The sequence below is a fragment of the Dunckerocampus dactyliophorus genome, chromosome 12 (genome assembly GCF_027744805.1).
Source record: "Dunckerocampus dactyliophorus isolate RoL2022-P2 chromosome 12, RoL_Ddac_1.1, whole genome shotgun sequence".
NCBI classification, from domain to species: Eukaryota; Metazoa; Chordata; class Actinopteri; order Syngnathiformes; family Syngnathidae; genus Dunckerocampus; species Dunckerocampus dactyliophorus.
In genome coordinates, this window is record NC_072830.1 from 25,686,358 (window position 1) to 25,701,409 (window position 15,052).

Genomic DNA, 15,052 nt, shown 5'->3' on the forward strand with positions numbered 1-15,052 from the left:
TAAATGTCTGCAATATACATATCCCATATAAATATGTCTGCAGAAACCCAACACAGGCTTGGGAAGGGACCAAGTCTGTGTCTGTGCCACCCTGGCTGCGTGTGTGTGTGTGTGTGTGTGTGTGTGTGTGTGTGTGTGTGTGCATGACTGTGTGAGGAGCTCAGGAGAAAAAACAAATAACACATGCACTACTTGCCAGAGAACATATACAATGAATAATACACAAGAAATAAAATGTGCATATATGCTAATATTTATGCAAATCCTAATGTTGCATGGTTTCCATTTGTACACTTGCGAGTCATATGCGTAATATCACAGCCAAATAACAACAAATGCTACACTTCTGTACACTTTGCAATGTTTTTTGTTTTTTGGTTGGTTTTTTTTTACCTTCCAGTGAGTGGATGCCTTTCTCCCTCGAGGTGTCATAAACATTGTTGAAGTGATCTCCAGCATTTGGGTCAGCACCAGCTTCAAGCAGAACCTTCACCACACTGGGGTGGGGGGGCCAAAAACACAATATTGATAGTTCACACCAAGAATTGAAAACAAAAACACGATCGTGAACTCACAATGAGATCCATTCATAACAAATGTAAACTCTGTCCCTGAAAAGCCATCAAATATCTACATAGCAGTCTCATTAAGATTAGTCCTGTGCATAGCAAACAATGTTATTGATGACATTTCTTCTTGTAACATGTAGTGGAACCTCTACAATCAAATGCCCCTCAGGTTGTGCTATTTGGATTTTTTGTGGCTTTTTTCGCAATACTCATTCCAAAACCACAGTATTGAGGGCCATGACTCTTTGATTTTTTTCCACACTAATCATTTTGACACAGTAAAACAGCAAAAAGAAGTTTGCAGAAGCGTGGCACATGGGCTAAGGAAGAATGCATTACATTTTGGAGAGGATCCAGATAAAAGGCACTAAAACTCAAACTTTATCATTCTGGTTTGAGTCACAATGGCATGAAAGGAAATGTAATGCTGCAGGCTAGGAAGTAGTCTGCTTACTGAAACAGATGGAAAAACAAATACAATTCAGCCTTGGTGGAGGTCTCTGATCGACTACTGTACATTTCAGTTATATGTGGACACTAAAGTATTGCTAAAACAACCAATATGCTGGTGAGAAGAGATTGCGTTGTACCGCGTAACCATTGCATCTTTTCTTGGCACCGACCAGCTACCAGAATTTGGAGGGAATTTTGGGGTATCAAAGTAGTTCAGAGGAGAAAAGGCGGCCAGTGTTCGTCGAGTACTCTTGCTAGTACCACATCTTTCTAGTATCAGAGATAAACTTACATACTGTAAATGTCCGTGTACACTAATGTAAACTTGCCTCATATGTTAACTCTGGTGCCAACGAGTTCCCATGCCGCTGCTTTTTTGTTTCTGTCGCTATATTCTTTTTTTCTTTTTTTTTTTTTTTTAAAGAATTGTCAAATACCTACGGGAAATCTGCCACGGCAAGTATTCTTTTTTCCTCCATGCTTACCTGCGAGCGACTACTGAATAGAATCCTCAGTGAAACTACCGCTGACCGGTCCTCGTCCAGGTGACAGCGATGAAAAGTTAACATTTTTCAACTTCCTGGGATCGCGTCGCAAGCCAGTGTGTGCACGATGACATGCAGTAGCACAACCTTTAACACGCACAAATTTCTCGTGTCGCTTGACTGGACGGGGACTTGTGATAATCGCCCTGTCACGCAGGTTCCACTGAAAACGAATAGACGAGACGCTGCCTCCCATGTGTGGAGCTCATTATATTTAGTCCCTTCACAACTACAGTTTGGACTAGAAATGTCCATTCAAATTTTGGACCAATAAAAACGTGAGCAAGAGGGAAAACACAAAAACTGAAATTAGGGATGGACGCAACCACAGTGCATTATAACTTCATTAAATTGGATTTTACTGAACCACGACTCTGGTTAAGAATGACGACTGACTTTGTGTCTTCCGTGTTTCATGTGCATTTTCTAACGTCCTGCTCTACACAGAAGAGATAGACAGACAGACACAACCAACTTAATGCTAGAACCACTTCTCACAAAATGCGGACTGGATTCTTGGAATATAAAGACAAATATACCAAAATAATGGTCAACCTCTCCTTAACGTGGTCATACCATGTGGCAAAGCCACCCATGCTGAGCAAATGGTGCGTACGGTGCGAGTAAACCAAGCGCATGCATATGGAAAAAGGCCAACGACGACTCATTCAGGTCACACACAAAGACGTAAAAAATAAGACAAGAACATTGACCTTGACTCTTTCCTAGTTCCCCGCTTGTCTGCCCCGTTATGGTGGACACAGTCCAGTGAGCGCTACACACTAGTCTGCCTTGTCGTATGTGAATAAGAGTATATTGTCGGGGCAAAGGGTCGGCCCCGTTTCCGGCAGCGTACTGGGGTGTGTGTATGTGTGTACACCTTCATTGGAGCGTACCCCCTGACAGAACACACACACACACACACACTTCCTTGGCAACACCACAGACTGTGACCTAACAGACATTCCAGGTACTCTCATTGGCTACAGACGAATACGCACATGCAAACCTATGTCATGTGTTTGCAAATGCACAAACACACAAAAGACGGTCCTGCCACTCTGTTTCGACTGGAGGGGGCGAACAAGGGCAATGGCCGTAACGTGAACCTTACCAGAACCCTGCTGGCCATCATTAAACCTGCATGTTCCTAATGTAGCCTGAGAGGCCGTAATGGATCATTTTCAGTGAAATGGTTACAGCAAAGGGCCGGAAATGACCATTCCAAGATGATATGGGCTGACAGTCAGTTGTGCTACTGAACAACAGTGTGAGATGACGCGAGCAACTTCATGGTTATACTTGCGATTTCAGTATCTAGTATGCGGCAATTTGTGAATCAAATCCTGGAGTCAAATAATTCTGCATTTGTGGCATCACCTCAATGTGAATCCACACGCTGCGGAGGAAAGTTGCGGTTATAAACACGGCGATATAAATCATGCTTCCACTGGTTGTTTGGATGCATACTTTTAACAGGACACACAGGGAAACACAAGAGAATCTTAACAAGTCAAAATCACAAAAAAGGGGGATACAAGGTTTTATAAGTGCTATGCTTCCATCTATCCGGTCAAAAGGTGAGCAGGTCAATTTATTTTATTTAGGGTTTATTATGCAACATTTAATTTCTTTGTTGCTAAAAATATGCCTGTGTATAAAAAAGTTTTATGATTGTGACAGTTTGATCTGGAACAGACTCAGTTTTTTAAAATATGAACAAATCAGAGGTGGAACAGCATCCCGCATGGATGGAGCATGGATGGAGCATGGATGGAGTTCGACCTTGGGGGTTCCACTGTATATCAGTTTCACCATGCTTCAAATGTGAAAGTAGTTTGATGTGTGTTCCTGTGGGAGAGCAAAAGGCTGAGAAAAAGCCTGGCCAGGTCTTTGTGTCTGACCTTGCTGAGGGGGTCTAAAGGACTATCAGGGGGTCCCCTTTTGTTACTGTATCCCTGTGACCGGGACCAGCAAGGGGGGCTGTGACCCACGTAAGGCTCCCCTCTCACCCCTGCAAGCACTTCTACAAACACACAGACGCATCCTCAGAGACACCAAACTAACTATGGCTGGTCACACGAGGCTGGGCAGGGCTGTGCAAAGAAATGAGGTGGTGTGAAAGGGGTTAATGGCATCAGGAAGGTAAACAGGCAAGGATAAAGAGTGGAAAACTGTGGAGGAGGAAGAGGCGGGGGAATGAATGAAAGGATGGATGCGTTGTTAAAAAAGATGAAAGAAGGCTATTTAATTACCAGAAGGACGGTGCCAAACCTAATGAGCTTTTAAAAAGAGTTTGTGTAGTTTTACTAATCAACTGATGATCAAGTGGCTAACTTTATTTGGGAGGAGTTGCAGCACTAATTTGAGGCCAAACCAAAAGAGATGCAGAGGTTAATTTGGTTAAACGCCCCATTTACAAGGAAAAGTTTCAAATTACAATGTCGCCGACAAGATAATAAAACTCACGGGAGAGGGCTTTGTGGCTGCAAAACACAAAACACAAAAACACAATTACTTGTCAGTTACAAAACCAATTTCCTTTCCTTTAATTTTCCTGCATGCAAGCATTTTTATTCTGGTTTGATTGCAATATTTGAGACACACACACACACACACACACACACACACACACACACACACACAATGTATTTCTGGAAGGAGTCACATTGTGCATCACATAAAGATTTGAGATATAGCATTATGCTCCTTGACATGGTGTGAAAAAATGCTTGAGATCAGGCCACTGGACTTACAAAAATATGAAATTTGATTTTGAAAAATAATAATCCTAACACAACATGGCGGTGCTGAGGTTGCCGTATTCCAACAGGCATCTTGGCACCCAACGGGTGACTGGTGTTTGTTTCCCCATCCTGCCCTGAAGGGGAGACAGGAAACAGACACTTCCGTCCCTCTTGCACAATAATAGACACCTGAGTCGAACTGACCATCCATGTCTCTGACCACCTGGCCCAGACGCTGGACCTCACTTGACCCCGCCTCACCCTGGTGCACGCCAGGGGTCAACTAGGTGCCAAGAAGTAGAGGTTCTCGTTCGCTCCTGTTGGTCAATAATCACTACACCAAACTAAATGTGTTATTGTGCCTAAACCCGAACCAGGTACCAATCACTACACAGCCTCATCATGAAAGAGGTCCAGTATCGGTATCGTGTTCCAATACCAGCGTAATCTGCGTATCATAAAACATGCACTGCAGCCGTCCTCCTCATAAGCGCTCGGCCTACTGCGTTCACGGCCACACAACAAGTCATACATCTACACAACACAAAGCTTCTGAGTTGCTACAATATCATACTTGCTTTTTGTTAATAATAAAGCCAACAGAACTCTGATATTGGAATTGTATCAGTATCAACCGATATCCAAATTCAGATATTGGGATCAGATGTGAAAAAATGTGGATGGGTGCATCCCTAGTCACGTTCTAGTGCCTGATCTGCTTCTTCTTGGCTGTCAGTATTTGTTTGGACTTATGGGCCATAAAGAAGCTGATTCAAGACCCATTATGAAGCAAAAACCAGGAGGACCTGCTTTGTAAAATATGCAAATTGGGACTAAAAACCTGAGACCACTTTACCCTTTTGCTTCTAAGAGCCTTTTAGTCAGACACAACTCTAAAACAGTTAGTGTGTTGCTATATTTGCAGCCCCCTCATGCTGACATCACTCTCCCTTTAGTGCCACCTAAGATTTGTGTGTATTTCCTGTCTATTTTGATACTTGGTAAACAGTATAGAAAATTACTAACTATGGTGGTGTAAAGGTACACACTTCTGCCTTGCATGATAGAGGGTACGAGTTCGATTCTCAGTCAGGGTTGTATATGTATATATACACAATTGGAAATGTTTTTTGCATGTAAAGCTATAATTGTAAAACTATAAAAACATGTTCTGTGTTAACATAATTGGCTGTCTGGAATGGATGCTTACAAGAAAAAATGTTCCGGTTAGAGTCGGACCTTCTGAAACTATTATATGACACTAATCAAGGTTTCACTGCATATAAAAAAATGACATTAAATGTGAGAGCCGTGTCAGCCATTAGTATGTAGCGCTCGCAACGATGCAGAGCGGTTCCCAACTACAGACACACAACAACACATCAGGAAATGTCACAATTAGTATCAATTATTGTGTTAATTAGCCTTCCTCATCTACATATGGCAATGATTTTGTACTATTAAACATTTCTATTAAATGTAAAGAAGGTAATTTACTTCCAGGTTGACATGTGGGGCATATGCCCCCCCCCCAAAAAATTCATAATGAAGAGGAAAGAAAGTGGTTCATACGAGAGGGTTGACGTATAAGCACAAGTTCTTCACTGTTGTGGTTTAGGTAAAGGGGCAATGACAACTGTACATAAATGAGCTGTGTGTGTATGTCACTCTTGACATCTCTCCGTCTGTGTGTGTGTGTGTGTGTGTGTGTGCGGTCTGGGTGTTGGTTTGGTGTGCAACAACAAAAATTGTTGTACATTTAATTTCTCTCCACGTATCATATTTTGTGATTTCTTCACAATTTTTTTACAAAAGCATTGCAAAATACAATTTAACAGTGTGGTCAAAAACAGCAACAAAAATTGGAGCTATGTCATGACGACAAATTTGATATTTCAATAGGATTTCCTTGGTGATTTTTTTCCCCACAACTGGTCCCTGTACCAAACCTAAATCCCACCCGGCATTCCTCTCTCCTGTCTCCACCCACTCGTTCCACGCCTCCCTCTTCACCCCACTGTGTCACTCGGTAGACAGGTCAGGCGTTACACTCGGCTAAGCGCTCATTGTGCACGTGAATACGGCGAGGGAGGGATGCACGGAGAGAAAGAGAGATGGAGAAGGACATTGTGTGTTAAAGAGTGCAAACAGAGGGCCTGGCCCTGTGCGTCCCCGATTTAGCCTCACATCAAAGCTAAGCAAACACACGCCCACCCACCAAATGTCTGACCCTTCATGCTTACACGTATGCAACACACACACACACACACACACACACACCCTTCTACACGTTGCTTTCCCATCTCAAGGTCTAAACACGCTGCCTGGTTGATGGTACGACTCTAATTGGACAGTGAACATACTCTGCTTGCAAAGAAATGACACTCCAGTCCATACATGCTCACTTTAGCACTGTGAAGGAGGGGAGGGATCATTTTGTCGCCCGTCTAAGTTGACACTGGCTTCAGGCTAGACCATGTTCATGAGTAATGCACACTGGCTTTTCACTTAACTGCGGCAAATAAAGTTGTGTGTGGCTGAGTAATAGGCAGTTGCCCCGAGAAAACTGAGTGCATACGCATCACATACGCACTCCGACTGTGACTTGTGTATGTGCGCACTATGAGCACAAGAGATGCATGAGGGATGCGTGTGAAGCGGAGCTCCGTCTTCCCTGCAGCAGTGACGGCTCACTGGGGGGTTGGAGGACAGGATTAAAAACAGACGAGTGTCACCTCTTGGCTGAGTTATAGCGCTCATAACGCACACAGTGACACACGAGTACGGACATAAACATCCTGTGTGAAACGAAAAAGGACAAAACACTCGACACGCACCACATCAGTAAACATGTCGCAGAAGTCACACACTCTAGTCATCACTCAGGTCGTATGCTGCGTACATGCTGAGGCATTAAAGTAATACGACCCACATGTAATTGTCAGTATGAAAATCGTATGTATGCAAGAGTAGCTCCTGATGAATATTTAAACACAGCAATAATAGCAATGGAGTAAAACAGTAATCCAACACCAAGATAAATATACAGTACAAAGTGGGGACCTTGCAGTAACATTTGTTACACCAGCGTGTTCACATTTAAATGACACATTGCTTCTCACAAGCAGGTGGAGGCCCTTGAATAAAAAACAAAAAAAATGACCACGGACTCCTGATGGAGGGGGAAAAAATCTGCTGAAATTGGATTTGGCCCGGTCTTAACCTCAGCCCCTCTCTGTGTTGTGTGTGTTCTGGGGGCCAGGAGGCTAATTTAATTTGTTGGACCGAGAGACGGGGGACCTGGTAAAGACCGTCTGTTACTCTAAAAGTTGCACTTCTGCAGACCTGCTGTAACAACGCATGCAGAGACAGAGCGCACAATAACTCACGTAGACAGCTGCATGATGCCGAGATGGGACGCCGAGTCATGAAAGTCGTCATTTAACCCCAGCAGCTCTATCGTGGCTAGTAGTGTTTTTGTGTTGCATGCCATAAATTATGATTAAATAAAATAACTGATATCATATACAGAATGTAGAAAAAACACAAAATCCAAATTTCAGGTGTTTAAGTTCAACTTCACGATACAGTGTTCTACTGTATATATCATTCGTTTGATTAGAAAATTGCATAAGCACGAATCAAACCATTTACATTTTCATTCATGTACTTTTAACAATTGTTTTTTCTTGTCACCAAATTCAAAGTCCTTTTTTTGCTTTCGTCTTTTATTTAGCACAATTTAGTGTTTGAACATTTGGTTGTGCCACTGGTTCTGCTGGTGTGCTTTAATCACAGTGGAACGCCCTGAAGCTGTCCAATTCAGAATTTGGCAGCAATTTTCTGGAAAACTGTTCTCTTGCAAAATGTCGCTACAGTCAGTCGCCCCTCACCACTTCGTCGTTCGAATTTCACGGCTTCACTCTGTCAAGGTTTTTACAAAATATATGAATAAATAACAGCTGAACGCGGCCTATTATTAGTCAAAACTAGCTACACCACACACACTCACTCAGAGCGCCACATTTCCTTTAAGACTGTTCTAACATCTTAACATTAACACTGGTTAAATTATTTTTACACTTCAATGATAGGTAGGAAATATTTCAAATTGTGTTCAATTTTTAATAAAGTTTTTATGATGTTGACAGTTTTCACCTGGGCCGTCACCATTTAATTTCTCTCATTTCTTACAGGAAATATGTTTTTGAAATGTGAATTGGAGGTCGACCAGCAACCTGACTGGACTGTGTTCAATCGCAAAGGCTCCGCTGCAATTGCCGATTATATCCACGATCATGTGGGGTTCCAAGTGTCTACCTCTTTGTTGTCAGGTGAATCACATCAGCTCTCTCGATTGACACGTTATCTGGCTCAAAATTATTAAGTCACTGACCAAACACATGCACACACACCTGTGCTGTCGGTTCATGGCAGCCACCATGAGAGCGGTCCAGCCAAGACGGTGACGGTGGTTTGGATCAACCCCTTCCTGCAACAGTCTAGTGGGGGTGGGGAACCAGAAAGAAGAGATCTTATTTGAAACAGCCACAAAGAGACAGAAGGCAGCAAGAGATATAGCTTGTTGAAGACGACTGTAAGATACCCATCATATTACCTGCAGCCCCATGACCAGCTAAATGTATAAAGCAGGTGTGTGTTAAGTTCTGTGCTTGAGGGTATGCCATTATGTACTTTGTGGCACCGTGCTAAGTGTGTGCGAGAGTGTGTATCCATCTGTCGTCTCTCTTGTCGTGCAGGCAGATAGAGTGCTTGTTTACAGTCAACACAGTGGTGTCTGATCTGCACTCTACTGGCTGTGTCTGATTCCCCTCCCTGGCAGCATTTGGGCAGGAAGAAATTACTATGTACTCTGCCCGTACCCTAAGATTATATGAACTTTTATCACGTTTTAAAAGTTTACAAATGGACAGTTTATGGACTAAAGTGAAACACTTTGTAATCTTAATTGTTTATCTCACTCATGGGTAACTGTGTTGGAACTATTTGGGGAAGACCCTTTTCTGTTCCAGCCCGGCTGTGCCCCAGTACACAAAGCAGGGTCTATAGAAGCGTGATGGGAAGGGTTTGGTGTGGAAGAACCAGACAGCCTTGACCTTCACCCCATCAAACACTTTTGGAATGAACTAGACGACAGAGATTGTTAGCTAGGCCCTCTTGCTCAACACCAGTGACCTTTTACCTCATAAATTACAGGTGAACGTTGTTATGGCTATGAACGCACCGACATAATTAAAAACTTAATTTTCGTCTTTAACATGAGACTCGCTTGAGAACTTTCCACGACTACGCTGTGGAAGGATAATATCGCTTATTAGTTAACTTTTTGCAGTTCATTTAGTCTCCAAGCATAAAGCAGGCTCTTCTGGTGGCAGTGTGCCAAAAAACGGTAAAGCCATCACCATGGAAGTGAAAATGAGCATCATAAAAAGCTCACAGAGGAGAAACGCCCACAGATATTAAAAATTGTATAAAAGATCTCGAAATAAAAAGATAAAGACCGTATCGTAACGTCTACCCAGCTGTTGTAGAGACAATGAGTAGGAGGTGGTCGATCAACAACCTCTTGTCAATAAAAATATCAGCAAACTCAACTTCCCTGCATGCAGCCGTCTTCCTCGGCACCCCACGTACACACAATCAGTACTCAGCCGGTCACATTCATGGCCTCACAGACACTCGGAAATCCCAAAACTCTTTAAGACTACGCATAACTGCCAGGTTGCAACAGTATCCTTGAGCATGTTAAAGGATCCTCTCCTGTGAAAGCGGCAATAACTAAGCAGTGTAGTGGTCTTATTATTGAGATGGTAAAGTTGCTAATGCTTTGGCTGGAAGACCAGAATCAGCGCGTTTCCTGCCTCTTCTACTCCCTCCTTCCCCATTAAGCCACAGGGATAAAAGGTAAGGAATCGTTCTCTCTGCTTTTATTACCATTTCATTGAATTCGATGCTCAAATCCACCTTTTCATCCTTTTTCCACTCGTGTGGGTCTCATGACCACATGTTCGAATAGTTTTGTTCGTATAGTGTTCGTCTGAGACACGCCCCGATACTCCTCACAGCACTTAACACATCTGTGACTTACTAACTGGCTCCCTGCACTCTCACCTAAACCATCTGTCACCTGTGCACAGGTAACTCAAGCTTACAAACAGACACGCATGGATTAACACATGCACACTGTCATTTTAGGTGATGCCTTTTACAATTCTACCAATATTACTTAATATCCTTTCCTATTTTGCGGTCATGTGTAGATTTCAAATCAAATTCAGTGTTCATGACTCGGTGAGCAATTGCTGTAAAAGACTGTATGGTAGTTACGTTTATTATGCAATATTATCACCCAGACAGATGGTTGCAAGAATGCTATCGCCTCCTTGTTTCTCCTTTTTTTGGCTGACTAACTCTGAGTGCAAAAACAACAGCAGGAAAAGTTACAGATCAAATGCAGGGCATATGTGTGGTTACAGTTGGTAAAAATAATGCTATTGTATGCTTTTGAAGCAGCAACAATGCTTCAGCTTGATAGCTTGTATTTATCATAACAGCTGATATATGTTGCCACCAATGTCTTCCAGTATTTCCTTTCATGAAATAGACCAGCTCATATGCAAAATAACATCCAATATCACCTGGAGTAGGCTACGCCTTTTATAAAGGTTTTGTGTATCACAATTATTTTATTTTAATGTTGAGTATTTAACTTTTTGTATTTATTTATTTTTAATTTTCATCCAGAAAACGAATGTAAAGTATTTTGTTTTCCAGAAAATTTGTATTATAAATAAATAAGGTAAAGAAATATAAAGAAATAAGCTCTGATTATTGCAAAATAAGAATTGCAAGCCTAGTGGAACACATACACCAGTAAATAAAAAATGCCACTGAGCCAAAGTTCAAGTCGGATCTTGAAGCTTTCTTCTGCCCCCTGTTGGTTGCACGTGGTAGTGCAACAACATGCGACAACTTTTGTTTTTAAATACCAATTCATTTGCGAACCTTTTGCAAATTATGTGTGACTGATTTCTACCTTGGAGACGAGAAAAAATCGTGATAGCATCAGATGTTTTACACAGCACTGTGTCCCTCAGCAGAAGTACTTTTACAGTTCTGCACTTCATTCCTGCATGTCCATGCAGCTAAACCCCAGTCAAAATAAGCAGAAATGCACGGTGGTAGAACAGCATAGGCATACTTCATATATCACTGTACGTACAAAACATGCAATTTACGCAACATAACGACTTGTCAAAGCATCTTATTAGTCAACAAGTTTATTACCTGGTCACATCTTGGGGGTTGTTGGTCCTTGCTGCCTCCAAAAGGGCATCGCCTTTTGGGATAAAACCAGAAAAAATATATATTTTAAAAAGTATAGAGATTATTCAGGCATAAATCTAGATTAGACTATTTCTTAGCTACATTTTACAGTAGTGTTCCCGCGTTTATCGTGGGGGATAGGTTCCCTAAATAGCCCGCAATAAGTGAAATCTGTGAAGTAGCCAACCATATTTCTGTACAATTATTATATATGTTTTTTTATTTATATGTTAAGGCTGTAAAACTCCTCACCATACACTTTATACACTTTTTTCAGACAGGCATTAACATTTTGTCACAGTTCTTTCTTGTTTAAACACTCTCAAAGTTCAATTTCCATTTAAATTGTAATTATTGACTTACGAGACTAGACACAAGAAATTTAGTGACTCACGCATATTTCACGTCTCTGATCGTGGCTTGTCCTGGCGCTGTTAGGCTGTAGTGCTTTTGTATCCTTGTTAATGCTTTTGTATCCTTGTTAAAACATAGTCCTCCTCCTCGTCCATGAACCAAAGATTAATTTACAGCATTCCAGGCGCCCTACAGCTGCGTAACTTCTGCCTTCATTCAGCATGTATGATCGCTAGCAGCAAGCTAGACACGCATGGACTGCTAGCAGCTAGTAACCATACAACAGGAAACAGGCAGTCCGGAGATTGATTGGCTGTAAACCATTGTCAATCAGAACGCAGAACAAACTGTATGGGTTCTCCCTTAGCCAATCAGGTCTGTTGTGGCTCTATTATTTACAGAGAGAACTGGACACTCTTCAACTCTCCCATGAGTATACAACACCCTCTACTGGTAGTAGTAGTACGTACAATAACAGACACATGCAGCAGAGCACCAACAGACATATACAACAGATACACCACAAGGAGGCAGAACACAATGCCCGTTCATACACTGTAAAAAAATTGTGTGCAAAATTTGCACTTAAAAAAATCCGCGAAAGAGCGAATCGGCCAAAGGTGAACCGCGATGTAGCGAGGGAACACTGTATTAGCAATAAAATACCTCTCAAACTGCACTGAGCCTGTATACTATAGGTATAGATACTACTTGTAGGAGCCAATTATATGTTTGAATATCCTATTTGTGTATTTCAGAGTGCTGCCAGGCTCACAGACAGGAAGTTGTTAGGTGTTGATCCAGAAGGTATACGAGTTCTGACAGCTGAGAGCGGAATTGTGTGTGTATGAATGCTGTTACCGTGCTACTTTTGGAATTCGTGAAGCTGTGGCACATTTTGCACATTTGCTGGTGGCATCTACACCAGACACCTGGGGCAACACTTTGGCATAATTTTCATCTAAAACTGAATCATACAAAAACTAGGGCATTCAATAAATTAATGTATAAATGGATTAATGGATACAAAAATAAATGTATAAAACTTAAAATGTAAATAATTAAACATTTATTTGAACAAAGTATAAAGTGCGAGGTACCTTTGTTATCAGAGTCTTTCTTCAGGCAGAAAGCCACGGCTGCAGCAGACAGCACGCCGGCACAGGCCACTTGTTCCCCGCTGGCTCCTCCTCCTGTGCCTCGCCCTTCACCTCCATCTTTCTGACCACCGTCCTCCCAGTACAGCTTGTTGTGGCGCCCTCTGCTGGCCAGCGCGGCCCAGGAGCTGCGACGGTTCTCCAGGTTTGACAGCCATCTAGGGGCGAGATGGTGGTACTGCATCGACTGATTCCCACTGTTAGCCGCAGTGTCATCAGCCAAAATCCCCCGTCTTGAAACGCGGGACGTGGATACGATGGGGTTGCGGTTGTTTTCCGCCGGTGGCTGTCGGATGGTCTGACATGCAGGAGCACCTGCACTAGTCTGGAGGACGCGGCTGCACGGTGACAGGCTCCGTGACCTTCGTGCAAATAGCCTGGTGGGAAGAGACGATAACATGGCGAAAAACTCACCCGGAAAAGAAGTTAGGAATGAAACCCCTTGGTTATCAGAAACGAATGAATAAACATCATAAAGGAACCAGCATGTTATGTCTAATGATGCAGCTCGAGTGTCTCTGCGTGGAGCTATTTACAACAGCCACACGCATTCAAACGCTTTGCCTCATCCTAGCATGGATGGTGCTCGAAGGCGCGGTGCACACTGGGAAATGTTGTTTTTAACTTTGTGTTTTGCTTGTATCATGTGTATGGTGACAATACGCATTAAATCACTAAGTGTAGGCTGCTTAAGTGCAGGTATGTTCTAGAAAAGAGAGAAAATACGCGTGTTTCCCACAATTGTCACAAATGCAAAGACATTTTGGTGAGACATTTTCTAGCAAACTATATTAAACCCGCTTTGTAACTAAGTAAGTGCTCCATATTTTGGGTTTTTTATGCTTATGAGAGGCCTTTTTTTGTAAAAGGCCTAAATACAATATTGTAATGCTGCTCTTGTTTTGACAAATTTTGCTTGCTATTACATATTACGACCGCTAGATGTCGTCAAGTAACAGTAAAGCTGACATGGCATGGAGTGACATGTAGTGTACGGTATTGTGAAAATGGTGCAGAACATTTATTCATTCATTCATTTCTCACACAAACTGCAAAAACAACATCTAATTGGGGTATTGTGTGTGAGAAATGTAAAGAGACAATCAACTTTCCAGTTTATGAATGGAGAACATGTTATGTGCCATACTGTAATGATCAACTGCTGCAGCCTAAGTGTGTGACCCAAAAGGTTTTGGGATGTATTCAATCTGCTCTAAAATGGTGGTGGCTTCCACGGCTGCATGGAGCTCTAATTTATTAAGTGGATATTTTTATGTCATGGCAGGCGACTTACTGTGCCACACCAGGCATGAATCACTGAGGACATCATGCTCCGTCATCATAAATCCACTTGCACCTTCCCACCCATTTCATTAGAATGCCAGAGGGATGTGAGCCTGTGTGTGTGTCATTGTAGGCACCTGAACAAATAAGAGTTCTTCTCACCAGCTAATCTATTTGTACACCACACACAATGTACGGAGAGGAATTTTGTTTGCTGGTAAGAATAACGAACCTAACAGAACTCCAACGATTAAAACTGCATTCTAGCTTCTCATTTTCGTTGTGCATATGCAAATTCAAGTGAAGTTCACTCCAAAGCACCCTCCAGTTATATTGAAATTCGCAACGTGGTAATTTTCCTCACACGGCACGTTCATTTTGATTCCTTTTATTCAACATCCAACCCTATGATTTTTTTTTTTTTTTTTTTACAAAGAGGTTATTATTTATCAGGCTGCACAAAAATACACGGGTGGGTTGAGTTATTAATCCTAAAGGCAATTAATATCAAGTCACTTGAGTTTGACAAGGATTAAAAAATGTCAGAGAAGCAATTGTGTTAGTGTATATGTTGATCTAACAAACTCAATAAGTCC

At 42.1% G+C, this 15,052-nt stretch overlaps 1 protein-coding gene across 1 annotated transcript in view; it reads right to left on the reverse strand.

Moving 5' to 3' along the window:
• Positions 1-13,764, reverse strand: part of clpb (ClpB family mitochondrial disaggregase) — a 37,453-nt gene extending 23,689 nt beyond the window's left edge. The window contains exons 1-4 of the mRNA XM_054794401.1: positions 13,116-13,764; positions 11,623-11,674; positions 8,730-8,816; positions 394-497 (exon numbers count right to left, since the gene is read on the reverse strand). Coding sequence (XP_054650376.1) covers positions 394-497; positions 8,730-8,816; positions 11,623-11,674; positions 13,116-13,572 — 700 coding nt within the window. The 5' untranslated portion in view covers positions 13,573-13,764. The remainder of the gene's footprint in view (positions 1-393; positions 498-8,729; positions 8,817-11,622; positions 11,675-13,115) is intronic.
• Positions 13,765-15,052: the final 1,288 nt, after the last annotated feature.